General features: G+C 45.1%; 1 protein-coding gene across 15 annotated transcripts in view; it reads right to left on the bottom strand.

The window, feature by feature from the left end:
- The window catches only part of SCMH1 (Scm polycomb group protein homolog 1), a 198,017-nt gene that overhangs the window by 7,372 nt on the left and 171,844 nt on the right, over positions 1–18,801 (bottom strand). For 11 of the 15 annotated variants that reach the window (XM_082466140.1, XM_082466139.1, XM_082466147.1 and 8 more), the window contains 3 exons: positions 16,268–16,468; positions 13,924–14,115; positions 2,536–2,730 (listed from right to left, as the gene is read on the bottom strand). In XM_082466140.1, coding sequence (XP_082322266.1) covers positions 2,536–2,730; positions 13,924–14,115; positions 16,268–16,468 — 588 coding nt within the window. The other 4 variants (XM_082466143.1, XM_082466152.1, XM_082466142.1 and 1 more) reach the window with 4 other exon arrangements.

The raw sequence follows: 18,801 nt of genomic DNA, 5'->3' as shown, positions 1-18,801 counted from the left end.
GATCTCTGGGTTTCTGCTCTTTGTTAAACGAAGACTTTTGGGTACTTAACTCACTACCTTTTGTTCCACCCCAATTCCTGCCATAATCCTCAGAGGCAATCCATTCAACTGCTGCCTTGCTTCCAGAGACTTTCATCTCTACTATACTTCAAATGCTTACTGCCAAGGTTACTGTCTGGTTCTTGCATCACTTGGAACAAATCCACTTTGGAATTTTAAGCACCCCCCTCTCCGATCCCAACATCCCACCTTTGCAACTCTCTTGGGACCTATGTCCCCATAATCATTATGTCACAAAGATCTTTAGCACATCAAACTTATAGTCTCCCCATCCTTCAGCCTTCTCTCAGCCTTGCTTCTTCCCCACCCTGCCCAGATCCAGTGTTGATGATCTAAACTGCTCTTCTTCCAGCTCCACTGAGTACATGCTCCCCCGCTCCCTGCCCCCTCCTGCCCTGCTAGCTCAACATAAAAACTTAACTCTCAAACTGTCTTTTTTCACTCCACACCTAGGTTTCTGAGAACCACACAAGAAAACCATAGCTCTTGTAAACTGGCAAACTAGCCTCCAAGCTCCAAGCATCGCTGGGCCTTCGTGTTTCCTGCAAACCATCCCCTCCTCCTTGACCTATTTCCTCCTGTCTTCTTTATGGCTAGTCCAATCTGGCACTCTGGAGCCCTTCCCTACTCAGCCCTCTCTCCATTCCCTCATGGCCACAGTCAATTTTCCCTCCAGTCTCAGGGAGCAAGGTGTGCCTCCTTCTGTCTTAAGACTGATCCCTAATCCTTTCTACCACCCCCAAGGCCTTACTTTCTCCTCTTTCCTATATTCTTAATTTCTTCTTCTTGGAAGGCTCAAGTTGTCTTCTGATAAACATGCCCAGCGTGCACCCACTCTAGAAGACCTTCTTTTGAAGGTCACCTCCTTTTTTCTCATCAAACCCTCCTTGATATCCCCACCCACTGCAATCTGCCCTCACCACCCTCCAGCACCACTGAAGCTGCTCTTACTAAGATCACCAATTACTCACTAATCACCATATCCAGTAGATATTTCAGTCCTACTTTACTGAACCCTTTTGGGTTGTACTCGTCTTAAAACACTCTCTGTACTCCTGGCCACCACAGTATCAAATTCTTCTGTTTTTCCTCACGTTTGACTACTCCTTTGTCCCCTTGGTGGGATCCTCTTCCTGTCCCCTCCTCCTGAACTTTGTTGGTCCCCAGAACTCCTTCTTTGGTCAACTGTTCTTTTCATTCTAGACATACTCCTGGGAGTTGGGTGTCATTCACCCTACAGCTTCAACTTCCATCTATTTGCTGATGACTCCCAAATATTTAACTTCAGCTCAGTCCTCTTCCCTGAGGATCAGACCTGCACAGCCACTGCCTGCTGGGTATCACCTAGATGACCCACAGGCTCCCTCCCCTTCTTTCTCTTCTATGGTTGGTTCCCTCTCTCAGTGAATGGCACCACCATCTATCCAGTCACCCCTTCTAGAAACCTGGGAGACATTCCCACTCCTTCCTCACAACCCTTGAATCTGACTCAATTTACCTCATGAAGAGTTTTCAAATCTATTCTCTCTTCTACAAACCTTCTACCACTGCCCTAATCTAGGCCTTTATCATTTCTGGTCTGGCCAGAAACCTAAGTAACCTCCTAAGTGGTCTCTCTACTCTTGTCCTGCCTCAGCTCCATCCACAACACAGTAGTCAATGATCTATTGGAAACACAAACCTGCTTAGGTCTTGCCTCTAAGTGAAAGTCTCCAGAGCTTCGCATTACCTATAAGATCAACTCCAAACTCTTTAACGTGGCATTTAAGGTCCTCTGTGATACAAACCCCTGACGCTTCCAGGCTTTTCCCTTTGAAGTCCCAGAATTACATTTTGTTTTTCAGCAATACCAAACTGCATGTAGTTCCTGGTACAATCTGTGTTAGTTCTTATCCCTTTGCCCTTGTCCATACTGTACTCTCTTCCCTGGAAAGCTCTCCTTCCCCTACCAATCCTAATACATTAATATAGTCAACGTTTAAAATGTCAGACACTTTCTCAAGGAAGCTTCCCCTGGATACCAAGCTTGGGTTAGGTGTTCCTTCTTGCAGTTTTCATGCAACTCAAAGTGTATCTCTTTAGCCACATTCAAGATGTTGTTTTCCAGTTATCTATTTAAGTGTTTGTCTCTCCCACAAGACTTTGAGCTCCTTAAGGACAAGAAGTGATTGATTTTTGCGTCCCCATGACAAACACAGACGGTGTTCAAATAAATGGCTCATGAATGAATGAAGGACTCCTTCCCTGTCCCTTTGGCTCTAGGCCGCTGGCTCTTAGTTTCCGTTATTCTCAAGCTAATCCCAGAGCTTCAATTGCTCCCCAGGTGCCTAGTCAGGCACAATGGTAGCCCAGACCCCAGTCCAACCTCCAGGCAGCAGGCAACAGAGTTAAGTCCTTTCTGGCCTCCCAGGGTTCAGGAAGGAAAGAAGGAAAGAATGAGAGAGGGCAGGAGAGCCAGAACTCCGAAAAGCTTACCCCTGGAGCAGAATCTGCGCACAGCCGAGGCAGTGCTCAGTGGGAGGCCACAGGATGGAAGCAAAGGCCGGTACCCAGGGTTTCGAAGATTTTGGGAGGTGCTGACAAGGTTGGTGGGATTCAAGGTGGAGTCCATTGAGTCTGAGTGTGGCTCCAAGGACCGGGCCAGACTATTTCCCAGGGCAAAGGTCTCACCTGGAAAACAGTAAAAGCAGAGTTACAGCAGGGACTAGCCTGAAAGGACTGCCAGGGCGCTGGCTCCCAGGAATCTGTTTGGGTGGAGTAAGAGGCAGCAAAGCAGAGAGCCCTGGGCTGGGTCACTGGATGCCTGTGTACCAGTCATGGCTCTGGCTCTCACTAGGTGGCCTTAGTCAAGCCCAATGCCACTCTCTGGACATGGATCTCCTCAGAGACTTTTAGACTAGATGGTCTCTGAGTTTTCTTCTGGTTTGGATGTCTTAGGCTTTTTCTGACAAGGAGAACCTTAAAAAAAAAGAAAGCTAGTCTGGGAAGAGTCTGCCCTAACACAAGATGCTAGAGCAGGGAATAGGGGTGCTGAAGAAGAGATACATTTGCTTAGAGGAGGGCACTTTAGAAGCTGACCCTCTTAGCCAGCAGGACACCTCAGAAATGCTTCTGGATGCCTGGCTAAAGGCCTGTCTGCAAAGGATCTGCTCCTATGTTTCCTCCCTCCTTTCCTATTTGCCTTGTTTTATGGAAACATTCCAAGGAAGCTGGGGTTGTACCGTAGTGAGACCACGGGCGTGGAGCACAGAATCTGGGTTAGAATTTGACTCAGCCACTCAGCAGACAAGGTGCTTCCCTCAGAACCTCAGTCTCCTAACCTATAACATGGGAGGCCCCTTTCTCCCAAGGGGTTTGTGAACAGCAAAAGAGAATGGCTATGAAAGCCTTCGTAAAGGGCACCTCATCCTGACATTTCTACACCCAGGCCACGGCCCAACCCCACGCAGCAGCCCCTAATCATTGCACTACAGAACCGGAAGCAGACTCCCTCTCATGGTTGGGTTCTACCCATACTAAGTCAGATCCTCTGGCCACTGCCTTCTCTGCTTATGGGACATGTCTTGGGTCCTGGACCATATCACACTGTCCTTTGGGGTTTTTCTTAGAGATTAGGTGTTTAGATAATGCTTGGGATTCATACAGGGCCTCTGATGAACACTAAATTCAAGGAAATTGTCTGGTATACAGTGAGACCTCTTTGGCAAGATGGTTTAGGATTTTAGGACTACTTTCTAATTCTCACCTAAAACTGCTTGGTAAACCATGGGATTACAGTCAAATCTAGCACGAGACAGCTATTCATCCATATCTCAGGAAATTTAACTGATGAAGCCCTTTCCTAGAAATGATTCTGAAGAGAGAAGTCTCTGAGGCTCTAGGATACCTAAACCATATCCCACCCCATTTCTGCAGGTGAGGTTTCAGATTCCTATTTTCCAGGAGAGATGATTATAGCAATGTCCCACTTTGAGACAAGGACAGGAATCCAATCCAGGAAACAGGACGCCTGGGTTCTACTTCTGGGCTCCTGCCTCTCACTAGGTATGTGATTCAAGGCAAGATATTTGTCTTTTCTGGGTACTAGTTTCCTCATCTGTAAAATGGGGAAAACTCACCCTTTGTCATGCTGAGAACATCAAATGAGAAAACAGAATGGGATGGACTTTACAAAGGTGGGGAGCTGTATTTTATTCTTCATTCAGAGTTAGAGTGTAAACCGAAGTTCTCTGCAATAGCTCAAGTAAAAAATGAACTCTAGTTTCTGTATTTATCAGCACAGTAATAACCTCACCTTTCTAGTACTCATTTTACTCAGCAAAGACCTACTTCACGTGAGCTAACAGATGTGAAGAATAATTATGATGACAATGCCAGGGGTTCACCAGATGCTGATGCAAAATCAGTAAGTGTCTCTTCTCTTGGCAATGCTAAGAATGGTAAATGAAATCTGGACTCTGAGTTGAGAGGTCTGAAAATCTGGACTGGTGGCACCTGGACTAGGCAAGGTCATTAAATCTTATCCTAATGAGATGAAGAGGAAAAATGAAGCATCATGCCCAAGGCTCTGAGAGGTCCTAGTCAGCTTAAGGCTGATCAAATGAGGCCCTGGCTGCCTTCAGTAGGATGATGCCAGGGCAGAAGACTGCAGTGCTTTCCAACTGCGCTCCACAGAGCCCTGCAGAACTCCCAGCTCCTGGGTAGAGCCTGGGCCTCATCCCAGCTTCTATCAAAACAGCTCTGGTTTTAGCTTTTATACACCAGAGTTTCATATAATCTTACTTTTGCAAAAAAAAGGAGTTCTACTGCTAAAACAAAACAAACTTTGAAACCACTGGCCCAGGGATCAGAAGTTGGGGCTGGAACACTTGAGTTCTATTTCTGGCATGATGATTAGTCAATGATCACCACCTTTTTTCTGGGATTCAGCTTCTATAAAATGGAGATGAAATCCCTTAGCCTCACAGGATCAACATGAATTAAATTCACCATTGAATGCTGGAGACATGAGAACAATCAGCACGAGAGGGAGCTGGTTCATTCATTCAACAAACATTTGTTGAGCACCCTTTGTGTGCCAGCCACGGTGCTAGGTACGGGGTATGCAGAGGTAAACACAGACAAGGACCTTGCCCTTACACAGCTATTTTCAGTGAGAAGCAGGTCTTCTGAGTATCACATTGCACGGCTGACCTTAAAAACTAGAGTTCCCAGTGGAGGATGACCAGAACGGTGGTGAGAGGCCTAGAGTTCATGGCAAAGGAGAAAGAGGGTAGGCATATACAGGCTGGAGAAAAGTCAGAGGAGACAAAGACACCAAGGGCAGTCATGGGTAGAGAAGAGGGCTGGAGGTAGATTTGCTTTTTGGAAGGCAGAGAGTAGAGCAGGGGTAGGAGTTATAAGAAGGTAGATTTCAGCTCAAAAAGGAAGGCATTTGGTAATCAAAAGTATTGAACAATAAAACTGATTGCCAAAGGTGACTGTGAGCAAGATATCATTAGGGGTATTTAAGCAGAAGTCAGATGAACACAACTGTCTGCTGGGCTAGATACTAGATCATCTCTAGAGCCATTTCTGCTTCTGAGATTCAAGGACTCTACGCTCAGAAGCATGCTTTCCCCTTCATGGGGGTAGACTGAATGATCAAGAAACGACTACAGTTGTGGATCTAAGAAACTTCTTACACCAACACAGGACTCAGAGGCTAGCACAGTTCTTACGTATCCTTAAGACAGACTTAAGTCTGTCCCATGTTAAAAAAATATCCTTCTCTGAACCACGTGTCCCACATCCTCTACTAAGTATCCTTTCATTCAACAAATATTATTAAGTACTTATTATGTGACAGTTAGGGTGATGGATACTGAGAATGGTGAAAAAGATAGATTTCACCCTTCCCTTCATGGAATATTTAATTTAGTGGGGAGGATGACAAAATACAAGCTCATAAAAAATAGAAACTGTTGTAAATATTCCTAAGAAAGGAATAGGGAATTAAGACAGAAAATAACAGGGGGACCTTTTTAGATGAGGAGACCCTGAGAGGCCTCCGTGGCAACTTGACAAGTTGTGCTCTGAAGAAGAGTCCAAGTGGAGGTGTGCCAGATAGTGTGCTTGGTTTTAGGGTTCAATGGAGGCCCTAAATGAATCCCAAAGCATTAGCTAAACAGTTGATTTCTAAGGAAAACTACAAAGGATAAGAATGTGGTCCAGGACTCAGGATACTCCCCACATGCAGAGAATTTTATGGGTCTGGGTAGATCACGGGAAAGGATCTGCTGTAGGTTCCCTGGTGCAATGGCTAGGGGCTGCTGCCTGGTCACATACAGAAAGACCCTGAGGTAGAAACAGCTGGAATATTCAGGGAAATGGGGAAAAACAATATAGCTAAAAGGTAGGGAACAAAGAGATGAATTTGGAGAGGTAGGCAGGGGCCAGATCATGCAGGACACTGCAAACCAAAGTAAGACATCTGGATTTTATTAAAAGTGCATTAGAGGGACTTCCCTGGTGGTCCAGTAGTTAAGAATCTGCCTTCCAATGCAGGGGAAGCAGGTTCGATCCCTGGTCGGGGAGCTAAGATGCCACATGCCGCGGGGCAACTAAGCCCACGTGCCTCAACCACTGAGCCCGTGCACTCTGGAGCCCACGTGCCATAACTGGAGAGAAGCCAGCGTGCCACAGTGAAGAGCCCACGCGCTGCAATGAAAGATCCCGCATGCCGCAACTAAGACCCGATGCAGCCACATAAATAAATAAATAAATAAAAGTGCATTAGAACACCACTAAAGAGTTTTAAGTGAAGGAGTGCCATAATCTAATTTATGCTTTAAGAAGACCATTTGGGCTATTAAGTAGATAACGGACCAGAGAGGAACAAGAGAGGGAGTAAGGGGACCAGATAGGCCAGAAAGGATCTCTCAGGCCAAGAGAGGGAGGATGATGGTGAAGGCAGTAGAGATGATAAGATATCCATGGATTCAAGATACATTCTGGATTTCCGCTGCTAGCTAAGGATCAGACATAGCCTACTGCTTCAAACAACTAAAAGAAAAGACAAAATATATAAAATAAGTTTTCAGACACTGGGCATTAGATAGTGCAGAATAGAGACTCCTGAAAGAGGAGAAACAAATGAGATGAGCCCTAGGCTTGCTCCCAGCTTACTGTGTGGAGAGCTTCCTGGCTACAGTGCAGGGAGGGGAAGATCAGACAGTGCCCAGTGATCTCCCTGAGTTGAGGAGTTGGAGCTGAGAGTCCAGGTAGAACATGGCAGCTAAAGTTCATAGGCCAGAGTACTGGAGAGGTGATTATAACTATATTTCATATGTTCAAGAAGGTAAAGCAAAGACTGAGCAGGTTAAGCAGACACTGAAGATATAAAAAGACCCATACTGAACTTCTAAAAATGAAAATACAATGTTTGAGATGAAAAATACATGGGATGGATTAACAGTAGATTAGACACTGCCAAAGAAAAGATCAGCTAACTTAACCATATCTGTAGAGTTTACCCAAAGTAAAACACAGAAAAAGGGCTAAAAAATATTTTAAAAGCATCAGTAAACTGTGGGAAAATTTCAGGAGGATTAATATATGTCTAATTGGAGTCCCCAAAGGAGATGTGACAAAATATATATGAAGAATGAATGGCAGAAATTTTTTCAAATTTGATGTAAATGACAAACCCTCATATCCAAGAAGCTCAGTTAACCCCAAGCACAAGAGGCATGAAGTAAACCTCACCAAAGTACAGCATAATCAAATTGCTTAAAACCAATGATAAACAGAAAACCTAAAAAGCATCCAGAGGGAAAAGACGAATACAAGAGACCAAAGATATGAATGACAGAAGACTTCTCATCAGAGGCAACGCTAACCAGAAGACAGTAGAGCCACATCTTTAGCGTGCTGAACAACAAAAAAGTCAACCTGGAATTCTAAACTCAACACAAGTGCCTTTCAAAAACAAAGACAAAAAAAGACCTTTTTCAAAGCAACAAAAGCTGGAAGAACTCAACTACAGTAGACCTGACTATGAGAAATGTTACAGAAAGCCCTTTAGGCAGAGAGAAGATGATGGTATGAAATGGCTCTACACTAAAGAATGAAGAGTAGCAGAAATGGTAACTATAAAAGGGTAAATATAAAACAATTTTTTCTTATTTGAAAAAAATCTTTAAAAGGTAAATACCTGTTTAAAGTAAAATAGTAACAATGTAAAGTGGAATTTATAAAATATGTAAAAGTAAAATGGATAATAACAATAGCATAAAGGCCAGGAGGTGAGAAGCATACTGTTTTAAGGTTCTTATACTATATGTAAAGGGATATGATTATTACTTTAAAGTAGATGGTGATATGTTACAACAAATGTATAATACAAACTAAAGCAGCCACTAAAATAACAAAACAAAGAGTTATAGCTGACAAGCCAACAAAAGAAATAGGATAGAATCATTAAAAAACTGGATTAATCCACAGGAAGGCAGAAAAAAGGAAAAAGGGAACATAGAACAGATGGAACAAATCTCTCCACCCACAGCTTTTCCCTTTGTTCTTTGAGTTGCTGAAAGTATAGATCTGGGCTAGCTGGTACTTTCTTTTAGATAATTACACTAATGGTTCTTTTGGTATGAAAGGCAAGGTCTGGGCATTGTGTAGAAGGGGAAAGCTGAGACAAAAGCAAACAAAATTATTTTGCACCGTAAATTAATTTGGAGTTGCCTGCTGATAGCTTGGAAGGGAGGAGGTATGGGATGGAGGGAACAGAGAAATCAGAGGGCAAAGGGAATTCCTCCAAATCTAGAATGGGTCGCAGAAAATGGCAATAGGCGGAGGCCTAAGGTGAAAGAGGCCAGTAAGATATTTGCTATAACATCTGATAAACACTAAAACAAAAATGTTAAATTGCTTCCTTTTCTTTGTGGTAAGTATCCTTCTTTCTACCCACAACTTCAGTACAAGTCTAGTACACTTAACAGACTTCTGTTGGCTTTTCCTTAGGGAAATGAAGGATGAGGAGATGGATCAAACTGTTGGGGCAAAGCACTGCAGGAGAGACCGTCAACTACAGGAACTGACAGGGGAAAAAGGGATTAAGAACCAACTCAGAAGCAGGAATTCTGAGCTAGAAGTATGCACTACTACGAGGAAAATGTAACCTCATCCTGGGTTATGTGGGATGGGCGGGGGGGGGGTCATTTAATTTTATTTAGATTTGGATATCAAAGGAAAGGACAATCCCCAAATCTAGGAGGCCTTGCAGAATTCAAAAACCTCCAACTGGTTTCCCGGCCTACCTCTTGCTCTACTCCAACTCTTCTCCCACACAGTAAGTACCCTGAGTGAGCTTTTGAAAACACAAATCTGATTATGTTATTTCCATAACACAGTCATGGCTTTAAATACTTCAATAGGTCCTCACTGCTCAATGATATAAAGTCTGTAACCTGGTCAATTAGACCTTTTCTGCCTGGGCCTTTGCTACCACTCCAGCCTCATTGCTCACATTCTTCTTTTCTACCCTATATTTCTGAAACAAGTCAGGTTTCCTCTTGCCCCTCACAGTCTCACACGCTCAGTCAACAAGAATACTCTTCATCATTCCCCTCTTCCATCTCTTTGGGTCTGTGGCATCTTTACCTCATTATCCTACTCCTTCAGGTCCAAGTGTATATATCATTTCTTCTGGAAGGTCTTCCCTGACACACCGGGTTTGAACTCTTGAACTCTGAACTTGTTCCAGTAAAGCGCTCATCACCATGAATTAATTTGTTTGCTTATTTGTTCATATTCTTTACCAGGCTGTAAACTCCGTGGGTGTAACGACCTTGACTCCTAGTTTACAATGGAACCCTCTATACCTAAATCAGAGCTGTCAATAAATACTGGGTTGACTGACTGTCTGACCGAATAATGGAATCACTACAGTTTCAATTAATTATAAACATTTGAATCTTCTTAAAACTCTGACAGTTCTATGAAGAAACCTTGTGTGGGAATGAAGGGGCATCCTAAGAAATTATGAGTTCTTATCTGGCTTTTATTCTGTGAATTTTGGGGTTTTGTCAGGAGAACCACTTTATAACCCGCTTAGAAGACCTGGATGGAACTGGAAAGACAGGCACGAGGAACTCACTGTCATGGGACAAATGAACTACTTCCTTCAGCAGAGAGGAACCAGCAGGCCCAGAGGTGACTGCTAGGTGGATTTCAACTACAGCTAACATTAACAGTCACTGGGATCAGCTAAGTTAATACAATCTCCTGTTTAATACCATTAGTTTCTAGAGGACCAGAAAGAGCTCCTTCTCACTTAATCTTTATAGGCCTCGTACTTGATCCAACCACATGTGTAGTTCTTAAGAAGGGACTCTGAGCTGCCATTGCCTCCCTGAGGGATCCTTCCCTGACCTCTTCTTTCACCTTACTCCTTGCTCATCACTCCTGGCTGGGCCAGAGTACCTTTGGTTCCATGCTCTTACCACATACATGTTTACCTGTATCTCCTCTCTCAGCTGGGAACTCTTTTAGAGCAGGGATTGAGTCGGTTTTCTCTCTGTCTCCCCAGAGTCCAGTATAGGATCTAGCACAGAGTAAGTATTTGATAAATGTTTGATGATCTGAACCAAAACAACTGGCCTGAATTCTTCAAAATGCCAATGTCATATCATGGAAGGTAGATAAAAAAGGCTGGAAAACTGCTCTAGATAAAAGAAAACTAAAGAGACAGGATAACTAAATGCAGTGGATCACCCTTCACTGGATCTTGGATTAGGAAAAAAAAAAGCTACAAAGGACATTACTGGGACAACTGGGGAAATCTGAATATGGACTATATATATCAGCTAGTAGATTTTATTAATGCTACACTTCTCGAGAATGATAATAGTATTGTGTTCCTTGTTCTTAGGAGATACATACAAACGTGTTTAAGGATCAAGTCTATCATCTGCACTTAACTCTCAAATGGTTCAGTAAATAAACAAAAAGTATACAGAAACGCATACATGTATATATACTTAGAGAAACAGATAAAGTAAATACTGCAAAAAGCTAAGTAGCAAATCTAGGCGAAGAGTACCATGCTGCTCACTGTACTACTGCATAACTTTTCTATAAGTTTGAGGTTTTTCAAAATAAAACACTGGAGGAAAAAACTAAGTCTCAACTTAGGTAAGGAAGCCTAATAGTATGTACACTTGGTGACTATTTGCTATACTGGAAATGTGTAGTCAGTCACCCTACTCAGAAATGGGTAGGGTAGCGTGGAGACAGGGCTGTAGGGAAGGAAGAGGGGGCTGGTAAGCTCCTGGATAAGAGAGGTGGTATCTTCAGATGTGGAACTAGTAGAAGCGTGTAGCCAGGCAGAAGGGTGGGAGTAATAAACACCAGATCCAAAGGGCAAAGCAAAAGAAAGCCCTTATGCACATCAAGCTCTTTGGCAGAGGTCTGAGTAACTAATCAGAAAACTGTAGGAAATGAAAAATGATCAGAGGTGGCACAAAGGGTCAGTAAGGCAGGGAGGGAGGTAGGTAGGCAGGCAGAAAAGATAAGCGAGGGAGCACAGAAGAGTTAGAAATCTAGGCAAAGGTCTAGTTTGTCTGGGCAGAGTTAAAACATTTCAGGGAAGCAAACAGAAACTAGGGTGAGAGCAGCCAAGTTGCTGAGCACCCACTATGAGAAACAGAGGTTAGAGAGCACAGGAGAGCACAGAGAGTTGGCTGAATCTGTCTGAAAAAGAGGGAAGGGAAGGGGGGCAGCCAATGCGGAAGGTGATAACCCTGGTCTTTGTCTCTTCTTAGTTGGTAAGGCAAGAAGGAAGAGTGGCTAAAGCCTGCTTCCTCTTATCTGGTAGTTGAATCAGAGAGATGCAAACTGGAACAGAATTCCCAGGAAAGGTCACGCGCCCCAACCCCAAACTATCATCACGACTGCAGGCCCATGATGTATACCCCTACCAGCCTCTGCATGCTGCTACCAGTGCGTTTCTCTTGGTTGTTAGTGGTGTTATTGCATTTAAGAATTCTGGGGCTTCCCTGGTGGCGCAGTGGTTAAGAATCTGCCTGTCAACTCAGGGGACACAGGTTCGAGCCCTGGTCCGGGAAGATCCCACGTGCCGTGGAGCAACTAAGCCCGTGCGCCACAACTACTGAGCCTGCGCTGTACAGCCTGCAAGCCCCAACTACTGAGCCTGCGCGCCACAGCTACTGAAGCCTGTGCGCCTAGAGCCCGTGCTCTGCAACAAGAGAAGCCACTGCAATGAGAAGCCCGTGCACCACAACGAAGAGTAGCCCCCGCTTACTAGAGAAAGCCCGTGCGCAGCAACGAAGACCCAACGCAGGCAAAAATAAAATAAATAAATTACTTTAAAAAAAAAAGAAAAAGAAATGTTTAAAAAAAAAAAAGAATTCTGAGTTCCTATTTCTTTGAGAAATCTCTCTTTAGACTAGCAGCTACACTCATGGACATGCTACCCTCTCTCGTGTATCCATTCTTCCAGAATCTCAGGTAGGGCTAATTTTAATTATTGAAGTGAAGCTCAGAGTTCCTGAATGCCAGCAGCAGGGGATATCTAACAACCTGCCTTTGTGTGCACCAACTCCACCGTGCCCAGCCCAGACTCCCAGGGCAATAGCCTAACTACAAGTAAGAATGCCCTTTTCTGTTCTCAGAGAGTGTGACGCTGAAAGAAAGCAATCTAGAGTAGGTCAGATGAGAAGTTCCCTCTGAAGAAAAGGGTCAGTGAGAGGTTCACAGATATGTCTGCAAGGACCAGATGGTGGGGCCCCCAGAAGGAGCGTCTGAAATTCAGGCAGCTTTTTGCCCTGCCTGCAAGTCATATAAGCAATTCTCCTTTGGGTGCAGCAGTACAGATAGAGGCGATGGATGGGGGGTGCTGGGTGAGCAGTCACTTCCCCAGCACATTCTTTCACAAGTGGCACTTTTATCAGGAGTGGTTCTGACAATGATGAAAAGACAACAGGGAAGACAGTGTGGGAACAAGACTCGTGCAGGTCAGAAGGGACCACCTTTTAGAGTTACGCTCCCCCATCACCAGGCAGCACAGCCCCAGCGCTGACAGCACTGCCTCTCTATTCCTCTGGCCAGGACAAGGTCCACAGGACTCTTTTAAAGAGCCTTTCCTCCCTCTTGCCATAATGACCTACCTCGCTACGTTTAAGGCCAAGCTTCCCTTCCCTCCCTGTTGTTCTGTGTCCTGTGCTCCAGATTAGAGATGCTGAGTTCCATTCACTCAAACCTCTCAGAAGTGCTTAGTCACTGATCCGGCCACGTGGCATCCGCTTTCCCGTTGTGGGTCTGGTATGTTAACTAAGAAAGTTATTTTCCAGCCTAGTTAGAAACAGCAGGAACTTGAATTGACTTGCTAGACTGGCGGTGCTGGAGGAGTTATGGCCACGTGCCAAAGGAAAGAGTGGATGGCCAATCACCCGGGAGCAAATTTCTCAATCTGTAGCCTGAGACTAAACCTTCCCGCTGGCAAGGGAGTTCTATGTTAGGCCTTTGCTGCCAGATTCACACGGGGAGATGTCTTGTGACTTCACGGTGGCTCCACATACAGATTCAGGAGAATCATGAACCACCATTTTTTTAGGGATAAAAATCCAGAGGAAAGAGGGTTAATCCTAAAGATAGGAGACAAAATCCTGAAGAGACAGTAAAGATGAGAGGAGACCAAAAAGTGCCAGACACGGCAAAGTTAAGGGACAGAAAACCAGATCTTGGGGTAGAAGGTGCCAGGCTAGCAGATCTGAGGGCCTGGCCCTGGGCCCTCGCTGCTGCTGCTACCGCTACTACCCTGCCCCCCTTTCTTAGCCCAGACCCCGTCCCAGCTCCTACCTGGTAGGTACCTGTCGTGGCTGTGGCTGTACTCTGTGGTGGTGAGTGACAAGTGAGTCTGTGTAAAGGGCTGGTTGCCAAACAGATTGTCACTGCGAAGGTTGTGGCAGAGTTTCTCCAGGAAGCGGAGGACGTAGGTGATGCTGTTGACTGCTGGGAGGTTGAGGGTGTGCTGCTCGCGGTCAAACACGGCTGTGGAGTTAAGCAAACAGGGCTGAGCACGTCAGCTCCTCAGCTCAGCAGCGCAGGCAGGGCAGGAGGAGTCCAGCCCACTGCTTGCCTCAGGCTTCCCTGGTTACACAGAGGCAATCGGTGCCCAGGTTTCCTCCCTCCTTCCCTTCCCCTCCCCTCCCTCCCTTGAGGGTTTGATTTTTGCCTCCAACTCCAGGGCTTGCGATGATGGGAGTGGCCAGGGCAGGTCTGTTGCACCTGGGGCTCTGGAATGATTTTACTTAGCCTGTGAAACAATTGTGAACATAATTCTATCTGCTCCATCAGTTGGCTGGGCCTCCTCCAGGAAATCTGTTCATTTGGGGTTCCATTTCCATAAGAACTGCCCAAGAACAGAGAAGCTGGGCAGAAGAGGAGAATACAGCTATTGCCAGCAACGGCTGAGGCGTACAATCTGATCTGGATAAGGGCAACTAGAATTTCGGCAACATTTGGAACTATTCCACGCCTGTTTTTTTTTTTTTTAAACTCCCCACCTATTTCTATTCAAAATGTATCTGTATAATCCTTAACAAGCAAAAGGCCTCTACATCTGTCTCTGAGGGCAGGAAGGAAATGGGGAGATAGGTCATTCTCAGGAACCAGTTTTGGGGCAGAGGAAGAACCCTAGAGAAGGTGGGTAAGAGCTGCTAAAGAAAAGTCGTAAAGAAAGCCAGGTGCCTGTAGACTGCTGCACAGAAGCAAAGGAGAGGCCAGGCAGAGGCCTCAGCCTCAGAAGGAAAGGGAGGCTTGATTTCCCATGCAGTTTTCAGCCTTTTATAGCAATTCCTTCCCTGCCTGCCCCCATCCTCCATGCAGCCAATTACTCCCTCGTCCGGGCTCCCACACCACCCTGCATGCATTTCTCACATATTATAACACCTCCCGCAGTTAGCTGTGAGCTAGTCTTTCTTTTCCATCAGGGCAGAGCCTGAGCATGTCCTCTTCTTTTCTTCCCTTCCCCTGGCCAGTGTCTGGCAATAACCTCTAACACAGAGTAAGGACTCAATGAATGTTTGCTAAAAAGTGGTATTTATGGGGTCTTCCATGTCAGCTGGGTTTCCTGAGGCTGGATAATGCAACTAGTTAGAGGGCAGGGGCAGGAGATTATGGAGTAGTGTACAATTAAGACTGAAAGGCTGGGGCTTCCCTGGTGGCGCAGTGATTAAGAATCTGCCTGCCAATGCAGGGGACACGGGTTCAAGGCCTGGTCTGGGAAGATCCCACATGCCGCGGAGCAACTAAGCCCGTGCGCCACAACTACTGAGCCTGTGCTCTAGAGCCCGTGAGCCACAACTACTGAAGCCCGCACGCCTAGAGCCCGTGCTCCGCAACAAGAGAAGCCACCGCAGTGAGAAGCCCGTGCACCGCAGTGAAGAGTAGCCCCCACTCGCCGCAACTAGAGAAAGCCCACATGCAGCAATGAAGACCCAACGCAGCCAAAAATAAATAAATAAATAAAATAAATTTATTAAAAAAAAAAAAAAGATTGAAAGGCTCTAGGTCAAGTCTTCACAGGTTTGGTGGGTAAAGAATGGGGTTTTGGACTTAGGAAAACTGAAACAGAGCAGGGCACAGCAGAAAAAGTGACTATTCTCAGTGAAAACAAACAAACCAAAAAACCATACGCTGTGCAACTGACTCAAACTCTCATAGCGGGAAAGAGAGGGATGATTCTTCCCACTCTGCCCTGAGATTCAATTCCCCTGTATCAGGGCTGGCTTAGGACTGGGAAGCTAAGGAGTCAAAAGAATGAGAGAAGAGTTCTGTGGTTCCCTGAAGCCAGCTAGGAGGCTATGGCAGTCTGGAGAAACTCTACTGTTTCCACAATACAGCCTCCTCTGGATTTTTTCTTTTGACCATCTTTAAAGCAACACAGCCATATACTTTCTGTATGGGAGAGGCTAGGCAGGGAGACAGAGTCTGCGTGGGTATTCTACTTGGCAGCGATATGCAGAAGACCTGGAGGGGTCTCTGGGAGTTGAAAATGAGGACTCTCTGAGAAATGGAATACTTTCATATTTCTCCAGAGCCTACAGGTGTGAAGTAGAAACCAGGATGCCTTGCTAGAAATTAGCCAGTTGAAAAGGCCCGCCCCTCTGACTAGGAGCCACACCAGCCCAGGGGCGCTTACCTGAGATAACTGCACCACCGTGACCCTGTTTGAGGAAGCCGAAGACGGTTTTCTGGTGATAAGCACAGTCGATGCAAGCCTGCACAGCCTGCTGCAACACCACGGAGGCTTGGGCTGGCCCAAAATGGTCAGGGAGCTGCTGGACCTTCTTCTTATCTAAGTGCGGGCCTGTGCTGCCATTCTTGTTCAAGTAAATACAAACTGCAGGAGACAAAGAATCAAAGCAGCTTATAGAGTATCCAGGGTAGAGAAGTCAGGCAACAGTGCTCTCTTCGTCTTTCATACCCTGGCTCTGGTCTCTACAGGATTCCCAGCTGCTAAGCTGTGAAACACCGTGGGAGGGGGTAGAGGGTGGCTGTACCCAGCTGCTGCCAGCCCAAACTGCATGACCAAAGCTCTGGGAACGCAGCCTGCTGGGAGAACAGCCCAGACCAGCCAAGGCACAGAACTTGCACTTTGTCTTCTGTACACTGAAAAGAAGATCTAAGCAATTTTCCAGATGTATGTACTTTCATTTTCGGTCCTTGGTTGCCTTACATATTCTTGGTATCTCTTACATGCTCTGTGTACGGAGCTGGGGGCTCTGGCAATGTTAGTGCTTGTGTGTGTTTGGCTTTGGACTTAAGAGTGGTCAAACCACCAGTCACTTGCCTTGCCTTCCATTCTGGGCCTTAGAGTCCCTTTGTTATCTTCTACATCAACACTCAAAGAACGTAGTGAAAATAGAAGAAAGGCTCAAAGAAAGTAGTGAAAATAGAAGAAAACTGGAATAAAGAAAAACATGCAAAGGACCTGAGGGTCCCACCTATGTGTTTCTCTGTTTCAGTAGTTTCTCCTGTCAAGACAGCTGGGCACTCTCCTAATTGCAACCTCCCACCTGGCACTGTGCTAGGGCAGAGGCAGGGCGAGCACAGAAGAAAGAGGCAGTCCTACCCAGACTTGCTTCTTGGTCTCCAGAGAGGACCCGCAGCTGCCTGGCCAGCTATGGCATTCCTTCTGCTGACCTGACTTCTAGGCTTCCACTTGAGTAGGGGGTACTCTGCTTCTTCACACTGTCCTGGCTCACTAACTGAAGGGCAGGAGGGCAAAAAGTCTCTTTTGTTATTAAAGGTAAAAAGATAAGAGCAGTAGCTGTGTGGGCTGTGGATGGACTACTGTCCTCTTTGGGCCTCAGGTTTGCCATCCACAAAATGGAGGGGCTGAGCCAGATGCTGTCTGAGGATTCTTCCACCGTCGTCATTCTAAATCTAAGGGGAAGCAAGATGGAAAGAAGAAAACAAAAAGAGAGAGGCAGGATGTGGAAGGTGACGGCTGAAAAAGAAAGGAAAAAAAAGAAAAGGGTAAACAAGATGCATTGAAATATAGATTTAACTCTTTTTTTCTCTTAAAACCCACTAAAATGAGCCAGATAACAAGAAAGGAGACAACTTAAAATTCCGGAAGCTGGAAAGCAGAGTGACAAAGTAGCAATTGACTCAGCAGACCCAAGAACGCTGAATCCTTAACCAAGAGTGGGGAACGATGAGAGCCAAGCTGCTCCATCTTATACTTCACAAAAGGCTCAAGAACGGGCAGGGGCCCCTGCAGGTCGGTGTGAAGGCAGACTTCATAAAAGAAGAATTGGCTGAAGTCTGTTAAGAAATGGTTAGAATTTCCATGTCATAATATGACTCTTTCATTGAAAACAAAACAAATAAAAATGAGGAACTCAAAGAGAAAAGAGTAATGAAAATAAGTGAAAACATTATGTCTGTGAAAAGACACTTATTAAAATGTTCATAGCAGGTTAGTCATAATAGCCCCAAACTAGAACCAACCCATATGTCCATCAACAAGAGAACAGATACACAAATTGTGGTATATTTATTTACTGGAATACCACCTGGCACTAAAAAAGAATGAACTATTGACAGAATGCTTCTCAAAACATTATTTTGAGTGAAAGAAACCAAATACAAAATAGTACACACAATCTGATTCCATTTATACATTAATTTCAGGAACAGGAAAATCTAACCTATGGTGACAGAAATCAGAATAAAGGTGAGAGTGAAGACTGACTGTGAGGAGGCATGAGGTAACTCCAGGGTGGTAGAAATGACTCTTATCTTGACTGGGGCTGTGGCTACATGGCTGCTTACGTTAATTAAAACTCATCAAATTGTATATTAAGATGTGTACATTTCACTGTATGTAAATTTTACTTAATTAAAGCACATAAAAAGGAAAAAATATAACCAGTTCAGTGATGATTTAAAAAAAAAATTCTATATGGATTAAAGGGTGAAATACAAAAGCCAAAGGATAAAACCTTCCAAAGACTGTGGTTCCCAGATTCTTTGACATTCCTTCCACTGATCTCTGTGATACTTGACCAATAAACTATGGTGGAAATGACACTGTGCCAGTTTCTGGACCCAGGGCTTAAGAAACTGGCAGTTTCCACTTCTTCTTTCTTGGGACGTTCACTCTTGGAACCCAACTGGCATGTGTGAGGAGGCAAAGCCACACTGTGGCGAGGTCCATATGGAGAG

This window comes from Balaenoptera physalus (genome assembly GCF_965194825.1).
Source record: "Balaenoptera physalus genome assembly, chromosome: 1".
Classification (NCBI taxonomy): Eukaryota; Metazoa; Chordata; class Mammalia; order Artiodactyla; family Balaenopteridae; genus Balaenoptera; species Balaenoptera physalus.
This window is presented reverse-complemented; position numbering and strand designations above follow the sequence as displayed.